Source organism: Uloborus diversus, chromosome 1 (genome assembly GCF_026930045.1).
Source record: "Uloborus diversus isolate 005 chromosome 1, Udiv.v.3.1, whole genome shotgun sequence".
Taxonomy (NCBI): Eukaryota; Metazoa; Arthropoda; class Arachnida; order Araneae; family Uloboridae; genus Uloborus; species Uloborus diversus.
Genome location: NC_072731.1, coordinates 133089950 through 133115523, shown reverse-complemented (window position 1 = coordinate 133115523; position 25574 = coordinate 133089950). Strand labels below are relative to the sequence as shown.

Here is a 25574-nt window from a genome sequence, read left to right as displayed (position 1 = left end):
ATTAAATTTAAAAGATGTTGAATGGGGATAACTTTTTTGCATTGTAAATGGTATAATTATTAATTAAAATAATTTATTAAATTTTATTATGTAGGAAATTCCTTATCTGAAGAACCAAAGAATATAATAGAAAATAAGTCAAAAGATGAGGAAGTTCAAAATAAAACAAATGCAGGTTTTGATCTAGATGAGTTATTTAGAATGGATTGGATACCTGGATTTCTACCAGTAAGTTTTTATCCCTTTTTTTTTCTCCATTTGTGTTTGGGTTTGTTTTTCTTGTGCTAGTTTTGAGTATTATCAGTACTACAGTAAAACTTGTAAAATTGGCCACCTTTGTTAGTTGACCACCTGTCTTAAGTTGAGTGCTAACTGGGTTGAGTGCTGTACTGTCAGGTACAGAATTAGTTCTGAATTATAACTATCAACCTCTATAAGTTGACCACTAAGTCATGCCTCGCAAGCAGTTAACTTACACAATTTCACTGCATTTACTTTTAGTAGTCATAGAATTACTAAAGCTGTACCCCCAGCTTGCAGGGTTTGCAAAAACCCAGATTTTCTTTAAAAAAAGCCCATGGACCCAGGGTTTTTTGGGTTTTTTAAATAAAACTCAAAAAACCCGACTAAATCTGGTTTTTAAAAAAAATCGAGTTTTTTTGTCTCTTTTAGGGAAAAGGTGGGGCACTTGCAGGTTTTGTAGCATAAGCATATGGACAAAGCGTAAAAATTGTCTTGGGGTGGAAAAAGCTGGAAAACTAGTTAAAATTCAGTGTTTTTTGAAAAAAAGTATAAAAGACGTTGAACTCAAGAATGGCGGAGTTTCAGATTTTGTAGTTTCTATGATTACCAACAGTTAAGGCCAAGTTACTTCTCAAGTAATAAAACCTATTTTCCTGTTTCAATTACTACTTTTTTTTTGCATTTTACTTTATTGTATTTCTTTTTGCTATGCAAAACTATAATATAACCTCACATTGTCTAAATCCCTTTTTACTGAATTCCAGCTAAATCAAGACATATTTTTGAATTTTATGTTGCCTTTTTTTTCCTATTTATTTGTACAGAGGAAGAAATATTAAACATTTTTGTAAGATAATAAAAATTTTGTTCATCCTATTCTGTTTTCTGTCCAACCGCTTGTAATTCCTGTTAATTTCCTAAAAAATATATCTTGTTTAGTCAAGATTTGTGACATGGTTTGCAGAAAATAATTCACATGAAAGCTTTTTGGCTAGTGTAGTTTTCTCTGTACAATCTAGAAATCTTGAGAAAATCAGACCTGACAGTATTTAGCCAAGATATTTTGAATTATTTTTTGATCAGTTAAAGTAAAAAGCAAAATATGTTGATTAAAAATCCTTGAAATATTTTTTTTTCAATACCGTTTAGACTTAAGTACTTTGGTGTTTTTAAATGTCTAAAAGTAAAGCACAATGCATTTATAAAGGCTATTCAAGTTCAAAATTCATTTTCTTATGTCCATTGTCTGTAGTGAAGAACAAATAAATAATAGGTATAAATTGTGAATGTATTTAAATTAATTTTATTAGTAACATCTCAGCAATTTAAAAAATTCCAAAAGTGGGCTAAATTATGGGTTTTTAATGGGTTTTTCAAAAAACCCATTGGGTCCAACCCTGCCAGCTTGCCTATCTATGCTCATCACCTACGACAGATGGCTTGTTGCCTTGTGCGAATTATCGAAAGGTCTACCCCTTCGCTTGCTTTGCTTCTCAACCTCTGTGCTTGTACATTTACTAAGCAGCCTGTGCTCACTCAGTCTTTGGCAACATTCAAGCAAAGTTCAAAAAAGAAATTAATGTAATAAGTATTAAAAGTTTCTGATCAAACATTGTTTCTAATTGTTGAATTGTCTTCATCATTTAACCAACAATTTGATGTCAGGCATATTACAACCTTTAGATAAAGCAACACATAGTTGCTCAATTTGCACGGTCACATTGAAAAGAATTTTGGTCTACATAAACTCCTACTTTTTCAAGCATCTGACCCTAAGCTTTAAGAGTCATTTCAAATGCCAATCTGATCGGAAACTGTTCAACACAATACAAAAGGTGATTCCTTGTTGTCACCTGTAGTTAAGATTGTTCTAGAAATATATTTTTAATTCTTTGCTTCCTGTCAAGATTGTACAATGTAAAACATTTTTGGTTATTTTGCGTACAGTGAAACCTGTGTAAGTTGACCATTTGCAGTGCAGTACTTTAGAGGTCAACTTAGACAGATGGTCAACTTACAAAAGGTTTGTTATATGATTCTTAGCCAAATTTGGTGCAAATTGGTGGTCAAGATAGACAGGTAAGCAACTTACGAAGGTGGTCAACTTTGCAGGTTTTACTGTATGAGTAAACACGTGCCATTACTCAACTCATGTGCAATGCACAAATTTCAAATTACTATAATTAGTCAATTTTCAGTTTTTATTTGTGTGATCGCAGTCAAGCTCACTTTGGTTAAGTATTCAATTTGGAAATGAAGCATAGCACTTTCATCACAAGCTTCATCTTTTTCACCAACTGTGACTTTGGTCAAGGGTATGCTATTTCTAGAGAGGATACGGTGCTGCAAATAGTGCATTTAACTGACAAAGATCCTATCATGATAGTTAAATATTTATAATTGTAATATTTTTCCAAACAATGTGTTATGTTGCTTTTCTAAAGTTGGTTAAAAGCTGTACTTTGGTAATCCTTCCGGCCCTATATTGAACTGATCAGGTACTCAATTCCCCAGTTTGAAAACCTCATAACTACTTGGTGAAAGAAAAAGATATTTCAAAATAATGTAAACTTGTGCTGTTCATGACTTATTGAATTGAAATAAGTGATTGTAATAAGATACTGCACTCAATCCTGAGCCGGTCCTGACTGCTCAGTTTCAGACCTTGAACTCTTTGTTTGTATTTAAATACATTTGTAATGATTTTGAACATCAGGATAATCTGTTTGTATCAATGTTTGAAGTATTTAGTATTAAATTTGTGTTTGTTTTTGTAGAATGAGTCTCCTCCAGACAATGTAAATAACGAAATTGGATGTAGCCGTTTTAGTCAATGGTTTCGTCGTGAAAGCCCATTGCCTGAGTCAGGAAACAATAGTAGGCGATCATCTCTTCATGAAGAACTTATTGCGAATGTGTTAAATAGTGAATATTTTTTTTCTCTTACTTTTTGTGTGTGACTTTAAACCTAACTGCTTGAATTTTTAATATACAGTGAAGCACCGTTTATACGTTTCTCTTTTATACGTGTTTATCAATTATACATTTTTTAAATTGGTCCCTGCAAAGTCTTATGCACATTATTCTATACCTATTATACGTTTTTTTTCCATTTGTACGCTTTTTTCATTCAGTCCCTTCAAAAACGTATAAACTGTGCTTCACTGTATTATGTTTTTCTGTAGTGTTTTGCTTTTATTTATATTGTCCAACTTTTTCTGCCAAAATGTGTTGTTAAGCAGTATAGTGAAGCAAGGCATGTTGCAGCTTTTAAAGCTTTGCATACATATAATTTATTAGTTTGGACGTAATAAATATGCAATAAGCAAGCTAAGCATAGACTCAAAATTCTGAGTAGCAAAATTGGGATGACACAAAATCTTGAATCTCTCCCCTTAATGAAAACAGTTAATGGTTCTCGAAAAGAAAGAAAAAAAAAACTTCATGTAGCAATATTTTTCATCAGCAGCAGAAGACATTTTTCCATCTTCTTATTTTACACTGGTCTCAAGGGTTTTTTTTTTTTTTTTAAATGGTATCTAAATATCAACTTGAAAATTGCTATTTTTGGACTATTAAAAAAATTAACTTGACAGATATTTTGAAAACTAGCATGCCTTTCAGCATGCCTATTTGCTGTGCTTCATGTTTCTTCTTAAATGTAAATTTTTTTTTTTGATTTGGTAAACTTTAAAGAAAGTTGAAAATTTAAGTAAAATAATTGAGTTATGTGCTGTATTTCATCAGTTTTTGTTCTTTTTAGGTATTACTGAGCCTCAAATCATCATACCATCTCCAGTTCCAAATTCTTCTGATAATTTTTTTGCTCCTATAAGTCCAGCTATATCTCAATCATCTACTTATTCAGTCTCACAATCAGGAACATCTAATTGTTCAAATAATAAAGATATTATGAAGATGTTGCAGTCTGTAAACACTGGGGATTCTTTAGGGGAAGGAGGACCAAAAGGTAGGGAACTTTTGGTTTTATATGCATATTTTTGAAATAATTTTATGCAGAAATGCACTTTTTCGATTCCAAGTGTGTTGTGATAAAAAGATGAAATTTGTGTAGCCCTTGTAAACCTTCATTCAAAAAATGCCATCAAAAATGTTGATCATACAAGGGCTGTCTGAAAAGTTTCCGGCTTTGATATGAAGATGGCAGCACTAGTAATTCAAAGTGGGGTGTCCTTATTTAGGCCTTTTTTGGTAGCTCCAAACCAAAATTGGCGCCAATTTTAGCTCAAATTGTTTGTTTGACAGCCTTTTTTTTTGAGTTGAGGTCACAGTTTTTGTGAAAATGGAAACAATTGAGTATCGAGTTGTCATTTTTACTTGTTTTTGAAGGGGAATACGCCTGCCCAGGTTGAAGAGGAGTTATATGCTGTGTATAGGGAGTCTGCTCCATCATCTACCACAGTTAAATTTTGGCAGCAGAATTTAAACATGGCCGTACCAGCTTGGGTGATAATGAACATTCGGGTCGGCCCAAAACTGCTACCACTGATAAAAACATCGCCAAAGTTCATCGGATAGTGCTGAATGACCATAGGTTGAAGGTTAGGGAGATAGCAGAAGCTATGAACATCTCCAAGGAACGTGCTTGCCACATTTTGAATGAAGAATTGGGCATGCGCAAGCTGGCTGCACATTGGGTGCCATATTTGCTCACTTTGGACCATGCTGTTCTTATTCTTATTGCTTAATTAAGAACTTGAAGTTCGAGGAACTAAACCAGGTTGAAAGCAAGCTCAACTGAAAATTTGGAATGATCTGTCCAGGGGAAAAGGATTACTGGTACATTTTAACAGTCAAAAACATTTTATTAAACTGTTAACAGGAAAAAAACATCAATTGTATATATCACAACATGTATTCCCAAAACAATTATGACTGAAACCACCCCTCCCCCCCAAAATATTCATCGGAAAAATTCAAAACAAGTTTCGTTAAAGTTGAAAATATTTTCAAAATGGCTATCTATCCATCCCACCTTGAGTTCATGCCAAAATATGAAGTCCTGGTAAAATAACATTAAATGAAAGTCATACCACAGGATAATTCATTCTTAAAGGATGGCACACACAACACATGAAGACACCTATCCCCATTTCGGATATCCAGAAGAGTTGATACCACCCTTTCCCTCGGGGATAGTAGTCATGCCTTTTTCCTAGGAGGTCTGTCAATTTTTAGACACTAGGGTCCGTTCTTTCCATTGAAGAACCCTACTGAAAAAATATCCAGCCCGGCCAGACTCCAGGATGCCGTCTTGTCCTCAGGTGGTATCCTCCATTTTGGACCGACATCAGATTCTAACACGAGCCTTCAAATGGCCCTATTCAGCCTATCATCGGCAAAAATTAACTTCAATTATAAAACTAACTTCAAAAGCACTCAAGGTTAACTTTAGAACAAGCCCGCACTTTTAGCAGGATTAAATCGAAACTTTTCTTACATATTACAAATTACAACCACTTTCTCAGCATGGAAAATTTAGATTGGAACCATCACTCCCAGGTGGAAATCTTAGCACCAAAACAACCAGCCAACAGCCCCCGCAGCACCGGAAACAGCAACAAGCTGAGAAGAAAAAATAAGTGATTGATTGAAACACCTCTTAATACGTTTACCTTCTAACTACGCAATGGGGTGACGCAATATAATTCAATGCATAAATTAGTTGTCAGAACAACTCAACACAGTTAGCATTTTAAACTGTAAAACCTTAAAATAGTTTTCAACATGCATTCAGCAAAAAGTTACTCAACACCTATGTCAATTACGTCATCCTATTGCAATGGTAAACAACACGTGAATCTTATTGGAATTTTAAGGCTGGGGAACAATTTGCTCCTGGTTAGCTCACGGAATAATTTTCTTGAAGGTCAAAAATGAAGGAAGTAAGTTATAAATCTTCAAAAACCTTCTAAAGCTTTAGAAATTGTCTTCTAGAACCAAAATTATATTATTTTTCTAACAGACCAGAAAGGGATTCAAATTAATATTTGCAGTGTTCTGTCGATGCAATTCCGGCTCAACAAAACTGAATTTTTCCCACGACTGATCACTGTAGATGAAACCTGGATCCACCACTACACCCCTGAAACAAAAAAGTAGTCAAAACAGTGGACTGCAAAGGGAGAACCAGCTCCAAAAAAGACCAAGACAGTTCCTTCTGCTGGAAAAGTGATGGCAAAAGTTTTTTGGGATAGCCATTTAATAATACTCATAGACTATCTTGAAAGAGGTAAAACCATTACTGGAGCATACTATGCCACTCTCCTTGAGAAATTAAACCATGAAGTTGAGGAAAAAGGGCCTCATTTGAAAAAGAAAAAAAATCTTTTTTCATCAAAACAATGCTCCAGCACACACCTCAGCAGTTTCAATGGCTAAAACTCATGAATTAAAATATGAACTGATTGAGCACCCACCCTACTCACCAGATCTGGCCCCAAGTGACTTTTTCTTGTCCCCTAAGCTGAAAGAAGCTCTTAGGAAAAGAAGCTCTTAGGGGACAAAAGTTTTCTTCAAATGAAGAGGTAATCAACTTTGTCAACAGTTATTTCAAAGAGAAAAACTCACCATACTATTTGGATGGGTTAAAAGGATGGGAGTATTGCTGGATCAAGTGTGTAAACTTACAAGGAGTTTATGTTGAAAAGTAACAATCAACTTGGATGATAAATATCATTTTTCTTTGTTAGGTCGGAAACCTTTCAGACAACCCTGGTACATGTTTTAAGCCGAGTTTCTATCCCCCCTCCCCCCTGGCTGGTTAACAGCTATGTAAAGCTGGATGCACAAACTAATAAGGAAACCATTTAGAGGCAAGCAGCTGATTTAAAATACAAAATATCTTTGAACACAACTTTACTTCTCAGATGTCATCAGTGCCTCGCAGATGTCATTATATGTCAGTGGATTGTAATTATTTTAAATGTATTGTTACTGTGTGTGATTTAATGAGTGGCCTGATCGGTAAGACTTTATACTGTTATTGGGGAGTTGAGGATTGGTCCTTACTGGCCAAAGATGCTCTGTGTTGGTTAATGGTGATCATGTTAAATATGTTCATGGTCACAAAAGTCCTCCAAGTTCCCATTCCAAATCAATACCTCCAGGTGTGCTGGATTATCAAATTTGGCCTATTTGACAAATCTTGTCATTAAAACTTAATATTTAGTTGCAAAATTCAACTAATAACTTTTTTTATTTAAAACATTGATCAAAGTTTTAAACTTCCAAATTGAATTGTATACTAGTGAACCAACGCTCAAACAAATTGGAACATAACAATGGTCAACGAATCACACAAAGTCAAGTTCATGCTAAATTATTAAATTTGTTTCATACACTGAATTCGGATAATTACATAACTCCAACCAACTTAGATACAAAGAAGAATTCCAAAGAAACTCACCCACTGCTGCCAGCCAGCGCCGGTCGGCTCCCAGCTTCTCCAGTGGTGGTCACCCTCCTGCCACTTTTCCTCTCCCGACCCCTCGGGGTTCTGGGTCGCTCTATGTTCGTGAGGAGGATTCCATAGCTCTCCTTTCTCACCGTTTGACTTTCGAGAGATGTCTTCGTGACACTAGGAAGAAAACAGGGTTTAAAAATAAATGAGGCATTTTTGTAGAAAGAATGACTTAACTGAAGTGAAGTTTTAAATGGGCCTCGTATCTGCATTTTAGATTGATAAGAGCATGTGGTGATTAGCTTCTTTGGGTCTTTTTTGTTTTTGCAAATTTGTACTTGACATTTTAAATGCTTATTAATTCTATGCTTACTTTTCTTGAAGGCTCTATCAGGTCTGTGAAAGAACTTGAAGCTGATTTGAAACGAATAGTTTTGGGTGAGCCGAACCAGCATGAAGAAAGATCTGCATTTGATAAATTGGTATGTCTTTGATTATATCTTTTGTACCTAAAAATATAATCTGCTTTATTGCCTGTAAGTGTTTATTTCTTATGAAATTATTGACAACTTGAAATTTTTTTCGAAAATAGTGTTGACTACTTGTTTGAGAATGCAAATGAATCATCATATTTAGTACGTACTGTATTATGCATAGATTGCAGATGATTTTGTGAACTTGTTTGGTTTTAAATTGAATCTGTCAAGAAAGGATTTACATCATATTTACTGGTGGTATATTTTTTAATTTAAAAGAAAAATTATGGTTGGCTTGTTAGCTTCTGAGGCAATGACTGATACTGTAAAATGAAGATCAAACTGTTAAAATATTGTTAAAGTGTACTAAAACTTTAAAAAAAAAAAATTAAATTAAAGGAAAGAAGTCCAAACAGCTGCAAAAAAACCCTTTTTTTTTGAGCAATCACGATTGCTTATTGCTTTCATTTGACTGTTTTTGGCGTACTATCATTTTTCCCACCGGCGCACAGTGGGGCAGCCTAATGTTAATTTTGGACATTGGGCGGAAAATTAAACCATTTAGTTTTGCATTTTTACTGTTGTATTGATAAACTAAGAACATATTCCCACTAATCTTACTAGTTTTTAACATTATTACCCGAAGATAATACCTTGAAGTCGAAGAATTAACTAGCCTCTTTCGTTAGAAGACAATTTAGTAAACTGTAGATAACTTGTTTAAGAACTGTTCAAACTTAATTGTGTGATGTGCTGGGCTTTATGTACTCCTAATAAATAAGAAAAACACCCAAAAACGTTTCTTAGAAAATATGAAAATTTTGGAGATAATTTTCAAAGTATTTTGAATGTATTTTTGTATTACGAAAATCACTAACAAACGCTAACAAAACTATTATATCCCAAGCATTGTAGAGAGTTTCAGCTTTCATAATCCGGTTTCAGTTTTTGCCTAAACCTGCCTATTCAAAAGATATTGAAAATTAAAGATAAGTAACTATTTTACTACGAGAACGACGAAACGAATACGAAATGAACGTTGCACGAAACGTATTATTTACGTTGGTTTTTTCACTTTAATCAAGTAAACATGTTTACAGTTTTCAGTTTGTTAACTTTTTATTGAAAATTATTTCAATTAAATACTTTGAGGAATCAGTTTCACTGTGTCATTTGTCGACTGTGGGACAAAATCATATGAGATGCTTAGAAGCATGGTTTCGTTTGCTTATTTCAGGGACTACAAAAATTGGTACTATTTTGAGTTATAAGTGACAGCAGACGAAAAAGACACAATAATCTCCCAAAAATACTTCTCATAAATTGTATGTACACAATAACAAACACATCACAAAATGAGTAAAAATGAAAACCGGGAGCAGGCACATTTTGAAAAGATCAAAATAGTATACATGTACATCAAGAAAAGTGTTTTTCTTCAAAAAGCAAACGTTTGTCCTTAATAAACATCTAATTTATTTTATTACATTCTATATTAGGAGAACTTACAGCAAGCTATTTACTTTTTAGAGCATTAAAAGTTATTTACTTTTGATTTTAGTCCAGCAAGTTGTCTAACAAACAAAAGTAAACACTTTTTAATTTAAATATCCATTTAATACTTCACCAGATTTATCCAAAATAAATTCTGAAGGAATTATCATGCCTTAAAATTTCATCTTTTATTCTGAAGTATCATCGTCAGAATCCCCGAGTTCACCCATCCAATGTCCGAAAGTAATCAGTGACGCTTCGGATTTTTTTTTCGTGTATGCCAAGTTGTAAAAAGTCATTAAAAAAATAATTTAAAATATCGTCTGTTATTAATCAGCCATAAACGAAAAAAATAGAACATTGTGATAAAAAAATGAATTTAACTTTAATTTTTAATCTATCAACAATAAAAGAATTTTGTGAAAACCTCTCTAAACCTAATCATATTCCTGGTTACAATGAAAAAATGTTAGCCATGTATGCAACTGCTAAACTTACGAGGTTTCAATATGATGCTCTCAGAAAAAATGCAAAAGATTTGAGCAGGAACATTTATCCAAGTTATAAAAAAATTCAAATTACTAAAAAAGAGTGCTATCCTGATCAGTGGTTGGAAAAACTACATTTCTTTTGTAGCGAACTACAACTACAACTACTTTGTTACAAATGTAGTTAACTACAGCTACAACTACTTTTTTTCAAAATGTAGTAACTACAAACTACTTTTGAAATGTAGTCGCTACTTCGCTACTTTCCAAAAAATAAGCAAATAAAAAGCATACACAATAGGCTGTCCCTCAAAAAATGAAAGTCAATTTTTCAAGTCGCATACACTCTTGTATTTTTCCTCTTGTATCAAAACAATCGTGAAAAAAAGTTTCATATAATTTGCACAAGGGCAACCAGTGCCGACTTGCACCTGAAACTGTAAAACAGTACCTGTATGCTAGGCCAAATCGCAAAAAAAAAAGTTTTTTAGAAACTCGAAATTTTTGTTGGGAAACGTTGCCCCTGTACCCAACACCCCACATGTACCACAAGAACATTTATTCAAATTAAAAAACATTTAGATATGCCACACTTGACCTAAAATTTATAATTTTACTTAAAAAATTGATTTTTTTTTCAGTTATCTTTTAAAAAATTACATATAAATTTAAATAGAATATCAAGTTTAAAAATTAATAACGAACACATTTACAGATCAAATTACAAACGAATAATAAAAAAATAATATATTTTAAATGAAAAATTTAACTCAGCCTGGAAGCAAACCAGATCTTTGAGTACTATGTGGGAGACTTAAAAATTGCAGGAAAACAAACATTTCTATTTAACGCTAATTACCTACTTTTCCACTTTACTGTTTATATTTTCCAGCTTGATAATTTCGTAAAATCTTACATTTCTGAAAATATGTACTATCAAAAACTTAATTTTTTGAAGAAAATTATAAATGTTAGGCACGTGTGGGATTTCTAAATGGTTTTTAATTTGAATAAATGTTTTTGTGGTGCATATGTGGGTATAGGAGGAACGTTTTATCAACAGAAATTTTGAGTTTCTAAAAAAACATTTTATTTCAATTTGGCCTAGCATTACACAAATGCTGATTCACACTTTCAGACATAATCGGCACTTGCTGCCGTTGTTCAAATTATATGATTTTTTACTTTCTTCTATATCTAATATATAGAAGAAAGTATTGGATTCGTGCAAATTTTCGAATTTCGACGGATTCGAACGTTTTGAGGTGTACTGAGTCCATTTCGACTATTTTTGGAAAATGTCTGTCTGTCTGTGTGTATGTGTGTCACGTCTGTGTGTGACCAGTTTTTTGTGGCCGCTCTACAGCAAAAACTACAATCACCCGTTCTTTTTTTCCATTGTGAGTGCCCTATCTCAAGAAGTAATGCTACGTTCTGGTTGAAATTTGGAATATATGTGAATCCATATGTAAACCGGCTTTGGTTCAATTTTGACGCCAATCGCTCCAAGAGGTGTTAATTTTTTTTTTTTTTTTTTTGCGAATAAAAATAGCTTTATAATTGCAACAATAAGAAAGATAAATCGTAATAGACTGTCGTCTGCGTATTTCTCGTGATTTTAATTGTATGGAAATGATCGGAAAAATTATCTCAATGATTTAAAATTTTTAACTGTTGCCATCCTGTGTTTGTTAACAAATAAATGTTTGTAATTCAAGAAAGGCTTTTAAAATAACTTTCAATTTTCGCTCTTTGCTTTGCTTTTGCAATAATTCAGACATTGGAATGGTCGTCAACTTTTTGCATGTGTAATTTTGTTTTTGTTGGGAATATTGCTTCCTCATCAAGCATGGGGAGGGATCAGAAAAAAAATGTATATATATAGAAGAAAGTTTCGTGATGGCCACAACATACTAGTTTTTTTTTATATAAAAGGATAAAATATAAGAGAGTGTGCGACTTGAAAAATCAACTTTCGATTTTTGTTGGGGGGGGGGGATCCTGATACATACACACACACACACACCGTAAGAGAATTGAACAAAAAAGATTGATAAATTAGCTCATCAGAAGACATTAAGAAAAATATCCGTTATCATACTCTCACACACTGTAATGCTCGTATTTATTGTAAGTCCTCCAGAACAGTTCAATTTCATCCTTTTCTATGACATTTTAAGTAGCTTCTTTTTATTTGGTGAATACTGTCAAAAATTTAAGCCTCGCTAAAATATTTTTGTTTTTTAATCTTCGGTCAGTTCATATAAAATTCACCCAATTTTCAACTCGCGAAATCACCAATATCTTTATTTTCGCGAAAATAAGTGCTTTTTGCAATATGAATATTGGTGAAATATGAAACTTACAACGGCAAAAAAACTAATGGCGTCAAACAGAAAGAACGTATGGCGTCAAAATGAAATGCCTGAGGTCAGCTCGTATTTTTATGAGTCTTATTTCTCATTGCATCCGCTGATGTACTTGTGTAAAATTTGAGCCAATCAAATTCGTTTGAACCTTTTTTCTTTTTTTTTTTCAGTTTATTTAAAAGTAGTTTCCAGAAATCGCTACAAACTACTATTTTTTTGTAGTTAACTACTCACTACACTACTTTTTTAAAAAAGTAGTCCGCTACACCACAAACTACTCAAAAATGTAGCTACTACAGTAGCGTCGCTACTTGTAGCGCGCTACTTCCAACCACTGATCCTGATAATGTAAAAGTTACAGATTCCGGAGTTAACGTAGGTTTACAAAATTTATTAGATCTTACTTCTTCCCGATTCATAAAATTGTTATCTGATAAAATTGAAAAAAGCTCCCCTCAGAACCTCACTATGATATTAAAATGGGGATGTGACGGTGCTTCCAACCAGTCGCAGTACAAACAATCTTCTAGCACTGAAATAGATGACTCAACGGTATTTATTATTAGTGTAGTCCCCCTTAAAATTATCAAGAAAGATGAAGATATGGTGGTTTGGATCAATGAAAAGCCTTCTTCAACTAGATTTTGTCGACCAATAAGTTTCGAATTTGCAAAGGAAACAAAAGAAACCGCGACAAATTTCGTAGAAAAAGTGCAATCGCAAATAAATACCCTTCAGCCATACATACTCGTAGATCAAGATCATGTTATTACCCTAAATTATGAATTGCATTTAACTATGGTGGATGGCAAAATTTGCAACTACTTAACGGAAACTACTTTCTCGATGCGTTGTTATATTTGCGACGCGTTACCTAAAGAAATGAATAATTTAAGTGTGGTGAACAAAAAAGAAATTAAAGAAGACCATTTTCGTTTTGGTTTATCACCTCTGCGTTGTTGGATACGTTGTTTTGAATGCCTCATACACATTGCTCATAGGCTTGAATTCAAGGAGTGGAGTCCAAAGTCACCTGTCCACAAAGAATTCTTACAACAAAGAAAGGCAAGAATACAAAACGACTTTAAATCTAAGCTGGGTTGATAGTAGATTATGTAAAACAAGGCCATGGAACATCCAACGACGGAAATACGTCACGAAAGTTCTTTGCAAATGGAGAATTATCAGCTTCCATAACCGGAATAAATCTTGACATGATAAAACGATTTTCAACGATTTTGCAAGTTATTTCATCTGGATTCACGATTAAATTTAAAAAATTTGAAACATATACGAAAGAGACAGCTCAGATGTATGTGAATTTATATGGTTGGTATTTTATGCCCGTTACAGTGCATAAATTACTTATACACGGACCCGAAATAGCTAAGTATGCTATAGTACCAATCGATCAACTCTCCGAAGACGCTCAAGAGGCAAACCATAAGTATTTTCAAATACAAATACAAATACAAATGTGACGACCAGCAACAGGCTCTGGGCCCAGCTAGGCTGGTCCTAGTCAATTAATTAGTCCCCAATGAAGATCAATGGCCCTCTTAAAGCTATCCACTCCCTTGCTCATTACCGCCTCTTCCGGTAAGCTATTCCAAGTGCCCACGACCCTGCTAAAGTAGTAGTTTTTCCTGATATCCAAGTTAGCCTGAGATTTAAATAGCTTAAAACAATGACCCCTTGTCCTGCTTTTCCCGCAAAAATTTAATCCATTTACATCTTTCATTTTGATAAATTTAAATAACTGAATCATGTCCCCTCTGACTCTCCTGCTCCCTTTTCGATCGTATAGGGAATTCCATTCAAGGAAAACGTCCAGAATAGATAACAATAGAGACGTTTTTAATAATTTATTAATAAATTCTGATCCTTTTATCTCAAATTTGCGTCCAAAGATTTGCAGTTTGCACCACAAAATGTCACAACAAGTGAAGAATTTGCTTAAAGATGATGGAATGGAAATTGGCTAAAATACTGTTACATATTTCTTAAAAAATTGTTTTTAAATGTTAACTAAATATTTTATTTTGCACTAATGACTTAGTATTTGATTATCTTTACATTTTAAATAACAAAATATTATCACATTTTTAAGTAGAAATTGGTTTTACTGAAATGTCCAAGCTCTCCGTACACTTGCCCCACTGTGCGGCGTAGCGCCACCCTCTGCCAGCACCACCCGTCGCGTCGGTGCCCCGCCCCTCACGATGCTGCCCCTCTAGCGAAAACCGTCTCCAGGTTGCATCCATATCCTACACACACATGTATACATACACGCACCAACACACACACAAACACATACAAACACATACACAACCATACATACACAAACACACATGCACAAACACATGCACACACGCATGCATACAGACACCTACACATACACACAAATACACACAACTGCCCACACGCTCATGACTGCACACAGACACAAACACACATGTCTACATACATACACATACCCCCGCCCCCACACACATACAAACACACATTCGTGATTGCGAAAAAGATAATTTGTATTCAAGATGACAAAATTCAAATTAATTTTTCTTTTTTTTTAAAGTTAATGTAAGTGAATAAAAATACCTGTGAAACAAATATTTGGTATGTGCTACTTAAAATATCTCTCGCATGTCATAAGTTCGCCAACACTCATTTTTGTAGTTATCTGCTGTTTTTGGTGTATACCTTCTAAAGTTTGACCACAGAAAGATGACGGATGACCTTGAAGTGGAAACAACATTTGTAACAGGTAGAGTTATCCAGAAAGCGTCGAGTAGTTAGAGATGCATTCTTGCTGATTCCTATCCGTAACAAAATAACTAAAAACCTATTACAAATGATACAATTGATAGTTCTGCTCCAAGGTCATCCACCATTTCTCCGTGGTCAAGCTTTAACTCTAATTTTTTTAGTGCTTCGTATTGATGACTTCTGTTCTTGAGGTTTGAGTCTTTTATTGGCTAACAAGAAGGTACTTTGTAACCCAAAACATACGTAATTTGTTTTGTAAGTTTTTGCAATGAAACATTGTTTTCTCTCTTTCAATTTCTGTCCAAAAGTAAGCATTCTTTCCTATTTAGCTTTGTTTTATTGTTTGTTTGTGTGGTCTTATGGTTTTATGAATGCCTTTTATATACTATTGGTTTGAAAATGGAAACATGATTTGCTTATATTTATAGTTATATTTTATTCCGTCTATATAAATCTGTGCTTTTTATTAAAAGTGTCTTATTTCAGCTACGGCACATGTCTGATTCACGAAGCTCACCTACTGTTTCAATGAGTATGGGTCCATTAGATAAATCAAAGGCTCTGCAAGAACAAGATATTCTTCAAGATATCTTGGGAGGCCATCAAACTTCCATCTCACCTATGCTTCAGCAATTCCAAATGTTCAAAGATGACAAACCTAATACTCAACCTTTAGCAGGTAATTGTGATAGCATACTAATTCTTGGTTGGAATCTTTTTGTAGCACTCGTTTTTAAGCTGATTGTTCTTTGCATCATTACAATCAAAGCTTTTATTGAGTAACTATTTTCAATACATATATATTATTTTTATTAAATGTAAGTGAATAAATGTACCTGTGAAATATGTTGTGCTTTGTCCTGTGTCCCTGAAATACTTCTTGTGTACCATAATATATTCCCATGGGTCAAAGAGAACCCGGAAACCTAGGAATTGTCAAATTTACTTTGATTATTAAAGTATGGAGAAAATCATTAATTTTATCAAAAACGTGCGGAAATTATAAAAACAAACCTGGAAAATCATCTTTTACATCATATACTGTTGCAGTAAGCAGTCGGAAAATCATCTTTTACATCATATACTGTTGCAGTAAGCAGTCATGTTCTTATCCTAGTATCTCAAAACCAGAATAAATATACATATTTGCATGTGAAGCAAGAAATTACCCAAAGACTTGCCACATAATCTGAAAAAATTTAAGATTCAAGTTTTGGTAGAAAAAATGCTTATTAGTTTGCTTATGTTTTGAAGGAAGTAATGTCTTTTAGTTTCATTTGGAGAGTTGATTAAGAGTGTTCTAAGCGTCTTGGGATGACATTAATTAACAAAGTTATTAATTAAAAACTTCTAAAAGGTTTTTTGCGATTTTTGCTGTAAAAACATACTTAAAAATTTAGTTCTAAAATATAGTTTTTTTTCTGCTTCTGATAGAATGTGTTTGGAATTTCCATGTTATGTAGAATCCGAATTATAACGTTTTTTAAAGCAGATTTTAAATACGGCTAAGCCTTTATTCACGCGATTGGTTATTAAATTCATTGTTGACCGACAAGGAAAGAAAGCATAATGATTCAAAATTTTTATCTGTTGCTTTCTGATTCTACAGTTGCGACTCAGTCGGTGTTTTTTATAATTTTTAATTTTATTTGCTCTTAAGTTGGCAATGCAAAATTATGAAATGAGCCATCAGTTGTCACAAATAGGTTATAGATTTCCACGGCCTCATCTATTGTAACTAGCAACTGACTTTTAGTGATGTAATGATTATTGAGTGTTTATTTCATTAATGAATAGGTTTTGCTAGTTGACTTTTTAATAACGGTAAGCAGTAGCGTAACTAGGGGTTGGCAGGAGTGGATCTCGTCAAGGGCGCAAGAGCGGGGGGTGGGGGGGGGCATTTCAACTGATTTAGAAGAAAAAAGAATTTTTTTTGGAATTTTTTAAACAAAAGTTATGTAAGTAGAAAAATGTTTAAAAAAAAAGGAATTCCCGTGGCATAAAATTCCATTCTGATTCATCGAATTAGCTAAAGACTTCTATACCTAATTTGAAAACCAGGGAGTGGTGGTGGAGGGTGTTCTATACCAGGTGATTCCATTTTTTCTCGGGGAGGGGCGATATTTCGTTGTGTATAGTTTAAAATGCATAGTTGTTCTCCTGGTAAGTATTTTTTTTATAATAAACTAGAGACCTGTCCCGAACTTGTTCGGGTTGAAAAAAGATTTGTCTTAAATAAATACTATGCAGATTTTCCGTTTTAAAATATAATGGTGCAACATTTTTTGTTCCTTTTATATGAAGTTTTAAAAGAAATTGATTATTTTCATTTCTTAATCAAGACAGATCAACCTTTTCTTTCCCGGAAACAATTTACTCTTCTTAAATGAAACGTCATACTGCGCATAATTGTGCATTTGACTTTCAGTTTTGAGGATGGCGATGGCAAAAGAAATTTTTATTGGAAATTGCAATTACATATATTGGAAATGGAAATGCATAAGGACCATGGGATTTTGAGGAATTTGAGCTGACTGACCTGCTGCTGGTCCAGTAAGAACAATTCTTTAAATAATATTAGTACATATGGCTTTTACTTGAGGGTCCATTTCCATTGTATAGATGGAACAAATTAAAGTTTCGCAACGAAATACCACCTTTAATTTTAAAAGAACAAATATAAACTTTTAAAAGTGTTTTTAATATGGAGATCATACAAAGTTCTAAAAGGAGATGATAGTAAACAGGCTTGAAGTACATCTGCAAGCGTTCATCTAGGGAACCACTGGAATAATTTGATTGGCAAATGCGACGATAACACCTCTCATAATGTGATCTTAACCTTTTAGTTCTTTTAGAGTTCTATCCACGGCTTCTTTATTCAAACAGTGGCTTATCGAACATCCATCCTGCATTATGGGGCTGACCTCTTAAAGACGCTTTGCAAATGGAAATTTTATTTTCTTATGGAACGTACGGAGTCTTTTTGAAGGGAGACATTCAAAGTAGCCTTTAAAAAAGCCTTGCTCACACATCCTTTGTGTATCTTGGCAAATGGTAAATTTATTAAACTTTTTCAGTTCCACCGGGTATGCCGGTAAACATTACTTTGCATTCTGGTATCATAGGCGAGTCGTAAATTGCTTGCATAATTAGAAAAAAATCTTAAATAGAAAAAAAATCCGATTAGCAAGTAGGATGACATGAGATATTCTGTTAAGAGGTGAGTGTTTATCAATTCCGGGATTCGTTCAACCTCTTGCACTCGTTTTTGTCAGAAAAACTTGCTTTTTTTAATTTTTTTGTTTTGCAATCTCTCAAATGGGATATTTGCAGGGGTCGAAGTGGTCCTATATATCCTATATTTCCTATATTTTCAAAAAAAGTATGAAAATCGTCCTATAATTCCTATATTTTTGGAAAATGTCCTATATTTCCTATATTCCCGTTTTTTATCCAATTTATTTCTTTAAAACAACAGTAAACAAACTATCTGACTTCGGATTTTTCGTCAAAAGTACGTGTGCAAACGAATTTCAAATTAAAAAACACAACTCACTAAATCCTGCAACAGGCATCTTTTCTCATTGGCCACAGCAATATGACGTCACTGTAGTGGGTGGAGTTTCGAGAACGGATTCTGAAGTTGGTTTTAGAATTTTGCGTTTGGCAATAGCAGTTTGTTTTGTTTTCCAGCGTGTTTTTTTTTTTTTTTTTTTTGTTTTGTTTTCGTGGTTTTTTTTTTTTTTTTTTGGTTTTTGTTTTCGCCAATATATTTTTGTGTTCAATGCATTTTCTGATCGGAATGTTATAATAGTCTTTTTGCAATCTTTTCTTTTTGTGGAATTTTATAGAACAAAATACCTGCATGTTTGTGCTACAAAGCATTGGTTATTTCCTGTTAGTTCTCAACACAAAGACGGTTTTTATTTATTTATATAAGCTATGTTTGTGACACTTCTATCCCTGCAAAAATTGTGAGTTGCTGTGTTAATTATCAATAAATTTCACTTTGTTCTTTTTTTTTTGTCTGCAAAGTACACTTTTTTCAAAAATTATTCTTTCAACTACAGGAAAGTCATTTCAGGTGTAAGTTATAATTTTGTTTGAAGGTTTTTTTTAAAAAAAATCATTGATAAGAATAAATAAATAATATGTTTGTATTATTTCTTTTTTCATAGCGAAACTATTCATATAATGTCCTATATTTGTCCTATATTTTTTGTGGAAAATGTCCTATATGTGACAAGTCGATCACTTCTACCCCTGTATTTGTACTCTATTATTTCGTTTTACATGCTTAGATGCGGTCATCTTGAAGAATTCTCCAAAACATTTTTATTTCTTTTTTCCTCTCTTATAATTTCTTTTGTATTGAATGTTTTTTGTTGGTTAATGTTTTAACTCTTAACTGTAAATGACTAGAAACTATGTGCAATTACTCTTTGACTTAAGACCTTTCTGAACTAAATATGACTAGTGTGAATTCATTAGCAGAATTATTTTGTTTTTTATTTTGACTTTTGTATGCACATAATGCCTAAAGTAATGTACGCAAAACTGCAACTTTTAGAAGCAAGGCTTCACGTTCAGATAAAGCTTTTGATGATTATTAAGCTGACAACTTTATTCCTTTTCACTTCCTCAGCATATCGCTCAAAGAGGTTGTTTTACCAGCCATAAAAATCCAATTAGAATTTGTTTTTATGTATTAAAGAACATAACAGTACGAACATACTGGTAGCAAGGATAACTTATAAGTTTTAAATATTCGTTTAAAGACATATATCCATAATTTATAGCTTATGTCACTCAGTAAATATGCACCTTTCATGTAGTAAAGGAATTTTTCAAATAGGTTCAGAGGTTCCAGAGATTACTAGAACATATAAACACACAAAATCTGCTCTCTCTCTCTCATAATATTAGTATAGATATCATTCTGCAAGTATGTGTCTTTCATAAAAAGAAGGAATTTTTTGAATAGGTGCAGTGGTTCCGAAGATTACCCGGAACATATAAACATACAACCCCCCCCCTCTCTTTATAATATTAGCACAGATAAAAACCTCAAAGGATGGGCCAAAATGCATGCAAAATTACAACTTTTATAAACATGGATTAAAATTGTCTACCTGCAGTAGTTGAATTCAAATACTAATTTACTGGAAACGAATCTGAGTTATAATTCGTTTGTTTAAATAAATTCTGATGCATAAACATTCTGCGACTCTTAATGATTTGCATTTTTCAAAGCTAATGGAATGATATATACTTTATCCTCAGCAACTTCAAATACATGTAAAGGTTTTGGCAGTTCAAACACACAAAAATCCGTCCTCTCTCTTTATAATATTAGTATAAATAAAATAAGCATAAAAATTTGTATTGAATAAAATATTGGGAGACCTTAATTAGCGAATATATAGTATTTTTATTTTGCCCGTATGTAAATGGTAATGTTTTTTAGTCAATTTCAGATTAGCAATGCTTTTTGTATTTGCTGTGCTTTCTTAATTATAATAGAATTTTTTAAATGCTTTGATTTTTATTTAAAAAAAAGTTTCTATCTTTTAGTAAATGGGGAAATTATGTTTATTGCGTATTAGAAAGGCGCATGTCAAGGCATGATGTGTGAAAATTGCTTCTCTATTTGAACGAAGCCATTGCCTGATTTGTGATATTTTGATATTTGAAATTGTAACCCTAACTTCCGTCGGTTAACCCTACACTCCGGTCGATAGCCTTCCTTATTGACCATTCTTTCGTTTCTCCATTCCCCTGAAATGACACAGTCTTACCACGTAAAACAGTTCGATGATCAGATCGAGTTTGTCACAATAAAGTCTTTCCCTACATGTTAAACAACATATTATCAAATTCATTGGCGTCATCAGCTGAAATTTATTGGGGGGGGGGGGGGACCATTCTGACACTTTCATTTTCAAGTCGTATCAAGAAAAATGCGTGTATATATATATATATATATATATGTGTATATATATATATAGTATATGAGATAAAAACTTGACATCAAATAGAAATGGGTTTACATTTAAGACAAAATTCTTAAACAGGTACATTTTGATTTACATATTTACACAATAAGAAAAAAAAATAAATTCGACCAAATACATTTTTTTCTAGACTGCACATGGGCTACGAATATCCGTGCTATTTTTTTGTGATCAATTTCATCCAAGATATTTTTGTGAACATAACATAAAGCAACATGATTTAACCGCTTTTGTGTCATAGTCGACCTTAGATACATTTTGAGCTTTCTCAGCGCACTAAAGCTTCTTTCAGCTTCACATGACGAAGCGGGGCACACCAAAAGCAGCTGCACCAAATTTTCAATATTTTGAAACAGACCCCTAACTTCTTTAACGGCTGACGACAAAGCTTTCTTTGCTTCATCTAAGCAGTTAACTTTAAAGTTTTTATGGAATAGTTGAAGCTCAGTTTTTAGAGCAGCCATTTCATTAAAATTTTTAAAAGAAGGAACATTAAAAAAAAAAAAAAAAAGTTGAACGCATTAGCTTTGATAGAACTCATAATGTTAAAATAATTCTTGTAAAAGCATACCTGATCAGCAGGCATTAAGGGGCTACATGATAGGAGGTCACTGTAACCTCCCATAAACTTTTCTTTCCCAGAAAATTTTGTCTGACGAGTCCAAATTTCGAGTAGTTTTTTGTGAAATATTGCATTAAAAAGATACTCTCATTAGATGTACAGTGACTCCCAAAAGTGTTCGTACACCTTGAAATTTTGCAGTAAAAATAAATTAATGCAAAACTAAATTCGAATATGAAGTCCAATATTTTTTTTTTTACATCACAACTGATTTTATTTTTGAAATTTGTCAAAAAACGAAGAGATAGAGAAACACTACGCCACAAAAGTCACCGTACGCTGAAATATTTTGGAATAAATTCATGATTAAAATTGTAACAAGTCGTTTTTTTAAAATTATTTTTGCATTGTGTTGACACTTTAAAGTCATTTGGCTTGAATTTGTTGTGCATTTATTCCCTAATATTCTGCTTATTATTTTTAAATGGCTGGTATTCGTGAAAAAGCAACAAAGAGCATTTGAAATTTGATTTTTTCCCCCTCACAAATCCTCTAAATTGGTTTGAAATCTCTCTGAATTAGTTAATGTATACCATTCTATAGCAAAGTGCTTAATAAAATACTTTTGAGAACGGAATCAGATCAAAAGCAAGGTTAGAAAAAGTCAACTGGCAAAGCTAACAAAGCGTGATCGGAGATTTACTGTTAAAAAAATTATGAAAAATACACATTTGAGTGCTGTAAAAGTTTCTGCAGAATTTAATGAAAAATTTCGTGCTTAATTTTCTCCTAAAATTGTTCGCCAAGTTCTCTGATTAGCTGGATCAAATGGGACCTTTTCCCACAGAAATTTTCTCGTTCGTGCGAAAAACAGAAAGCTTACGCTTTCCGCTGCAAAATTAATGGTAAATAAGCTCAAAATGTTCTGGAATAACGTCTTACTTACAGATGAAAATGAATTCAACATTTTAAGTTAAAGTGTTGTAATTGTAAATAGAAGAAAAAATGAGGAATTTAATCTTAAAACTTAGTTGGATCAGTTAATCAGCACGGTGAAGGTGTTCTTGTGTGAGGGTGCATATCAGCATTAGGACTTGTTAGTTTGGAATTTTTTGATGAAATAGTGAATCATGCTGTTCATTTGAATATTTTGAAAAACAATTTTAAACTATTAGCCCAAAATTTGGCTATCGGGAACAACTTTGTATTTTATCAAGATAAAGATGAGAAGCACACGGTTTTCAAAGTTTGCGTCTGGTGCCTCAAAAATTGTCCTTAATCTTAGAAATATCTCCTCAATCCCTAGATTTAAACTTAATGTAGCATATTTAGAGATATCTGGTGGCTAGATTACGAAAATACGACATTGAAACGAAAAGCAAACTAGAAACAGTAAAACTCGAAGTGCGGTTGAACACTTACTCAGAAATTGCACAAAAAAAGAAAGGAAGAACAATGAAATCTATTCCCAGACGTTTAAAAGGTATTGTTGGTATACTGCACGAACTTAGTAAAAAGTTAGATTATTTTTCTAACATATAGATATTTTTTCAAAGTGTACGAAGACTTTTGGGAGATAAAGTTTCTGGCACTTTTTGATTATTGATTTCTTAAAAATCAAGTTTTATTATGTTATTAAAAATTTTCGTGCAGTTTTGTTGAAAATAGATCATAGATCTTATAATTAAATACCTATTCTAAAATATTAATTTTAACCAATGGATAGGGGCGTATTTCATTGAAAATCGTAAGTATACAAACACTTTTGGGAGCCACTGTAGGAATTTCATTCGGAAAATTGAAAAGTAACCCCATCTGAATGGTATAAAATCGAGGCGTCCCTACAGGCATTACACTTAACAGAATGGTACTTACCAATCATTGTCTTTTGCCTTTTTGAAGACGGTTCCGTGGGATGTTGATAGTGGCACCTGGATGTTGATGGTGATTCAGTAGATAAAAATTGCTCAGGTTCATTTGATGTAGAAGGTTTGCTACATTTTCTCGTTTTAAGCCACCTCTTCATAGTTGTAATTGAATGTGTAAAAAACGTATAATAACTAAAATAGGAGAGCTCTTCAGGTCATCTACTCTCAAGGAAATCAAAAGATCACATGAAATTATCTTAATTTTTGTCTTAACTTTTCCCAACAGGGGAAGCTTATTTTATTTCTGTCTTTTTTTCTGGTTATCGTGAGCTTCTTTTTCGTTGGTCAATTGGAAATGACATCACAGTATCCATCGTTCTGCTGGCTTACGATTTGCTTTTGAAATAACCCTTTAATTTTTAGACTCCTCCCCTTTTTTTCCTGTAACGTAACGTTTTTTCGGTCAAATTTGAGATGCCGCAAACACATTTAAGAAACCTCGCGTCGGTAAGGTACTTTGAAGAAACGTGAATAGTTTTGAACACATGATGCGTCTACTTCCCCTTTCTATCCCAAATTTAACCTTTGACCAGCAAAGTGGTCTTCTAAATTTCTTAGCATCCTTTGGCCAGGGTGTTCTTGCCAGCTGCAAAAAAACCCGCCAAAACCTCATTTTGTTTGGGTAACATTGGGGTCGATATAAATTGAATGGAATTGGAGAAACAAACACTGCAAAACTCGAAACAGAACCTTGCAAGCGCCGAGAAACGAGATAAGAAAGAAAGGAGCCGAAACTCAGATCCCCGTCTTCTGCTGACTTGCCGAAAAAAAAGGGAGAGGGGAATTGTCCATCTGATTTCAGTATCTCAAAGTTTTCCAGTTGTTTCCCCCCCAAATAGCAACAAATACGCTGGAATCACTTCCAAGCTGGGAACGCCGGGGACACGACTTGTGTTTTCAATACGGGACCGGACATAGGATACTTTTTGTGAGTTAAGGTATGGCTCCCCCTGTTAACAATTTATTACCCCGCTAACAAATCTCTACTCTGTGACTGGTTGACATTGCACTTGGAAGAAAGTGTCACCTTTCTTGCATCCTCCACTGAAGTTATGCGCAGGGAGCAGAGCAATGGTTTGTCATTGGATTTCACTTTCCGTTCACTATACACATCGCCTATTTTGTTGTTATTTACAGTTCTTTTTTTTCTTCTTTTTTTTTTCGATGTTCATTTCGTTTTGTTTGATATGAATTAAACATGGTAAATTATATATTATGCCACTGTTTAAATTTTTTTTTTTGTCAAAACAATAATAATTTCCTCCAAAATAATGAATTTCATCTTGACAATTATCGAGGGGGGTCCGACTTTCAAATATTGAGGGGATTCGGTTCTCAAATATTAGGGGGGTCCGGACCCTTGGACCCCCCCCCCCCCGACCGCGACGCCCATGATCAAATTATCATGCCGTGGTGCGAGTTTCATTGTCAAAATACGCTGGTTACTCGATCATTGGCTATCATGTATATGAGGATTCTCCTAGTGTTTTGAAACAAATTGAATTAATATTAAAGCTATTTTGAAAAAAAAATACATTGCCATCAACGGATTTGAAAAATGTTTATTCTCATTCGGTTCAAGAACGTACTTTTTTTAGATTCAATAATGAATAGAATTGCAAATGTCATTGATTTTACTGAATTTATGTGAATAAGAACATTAAAATTGCAATACTGTCTCCTAATTTGTCGAATCAAATAGGCAAAATGTTCCCGATTTTTTTTTTTTGGAGGGGGGGGGGGGCGCAATTTCTTAAGTTCGCCAGGGGCGCTAGACCCAATAGTTACGCTACTGACAGTAATTT

General features: G+C 33.4%; 1 protein-coding gene across 1 annotated transcript in view; it reads left to right on the top strand.

Annotated features, from left to right (window-relative positions):
- LOC129235140 (eukaryotic translation initiation factor 4E transporter-like) overlaps positions 1 to 25574 on the top strand; it is an 80406-nt gene that overhangs the window by 28907 nt on the left and 25925 nt on the right. Inside the window, exons 7-11 of the mRNA XM_054868834.1 lie at positions 95 to 228; positions 3021 to 3168; positions 4007 to 4213; positions 8051 to 8148; positions 15749 to 15941. Of these exons, the coding sequence (XP_054724809.1) occupies positions 95 to 228; positions 3021 to 3168; positions 4007 to 4213; positions 8051 to 8148; positions 15749 to 15941 (780 nt within the window). The remainder of the gene's footprint in view (positions 1 to 94; positions 229 to 3020; positions 3169 to 4006; positions 4214 to 8050; positions 8149 to 15748; positions 15942 to 25574) is intronic.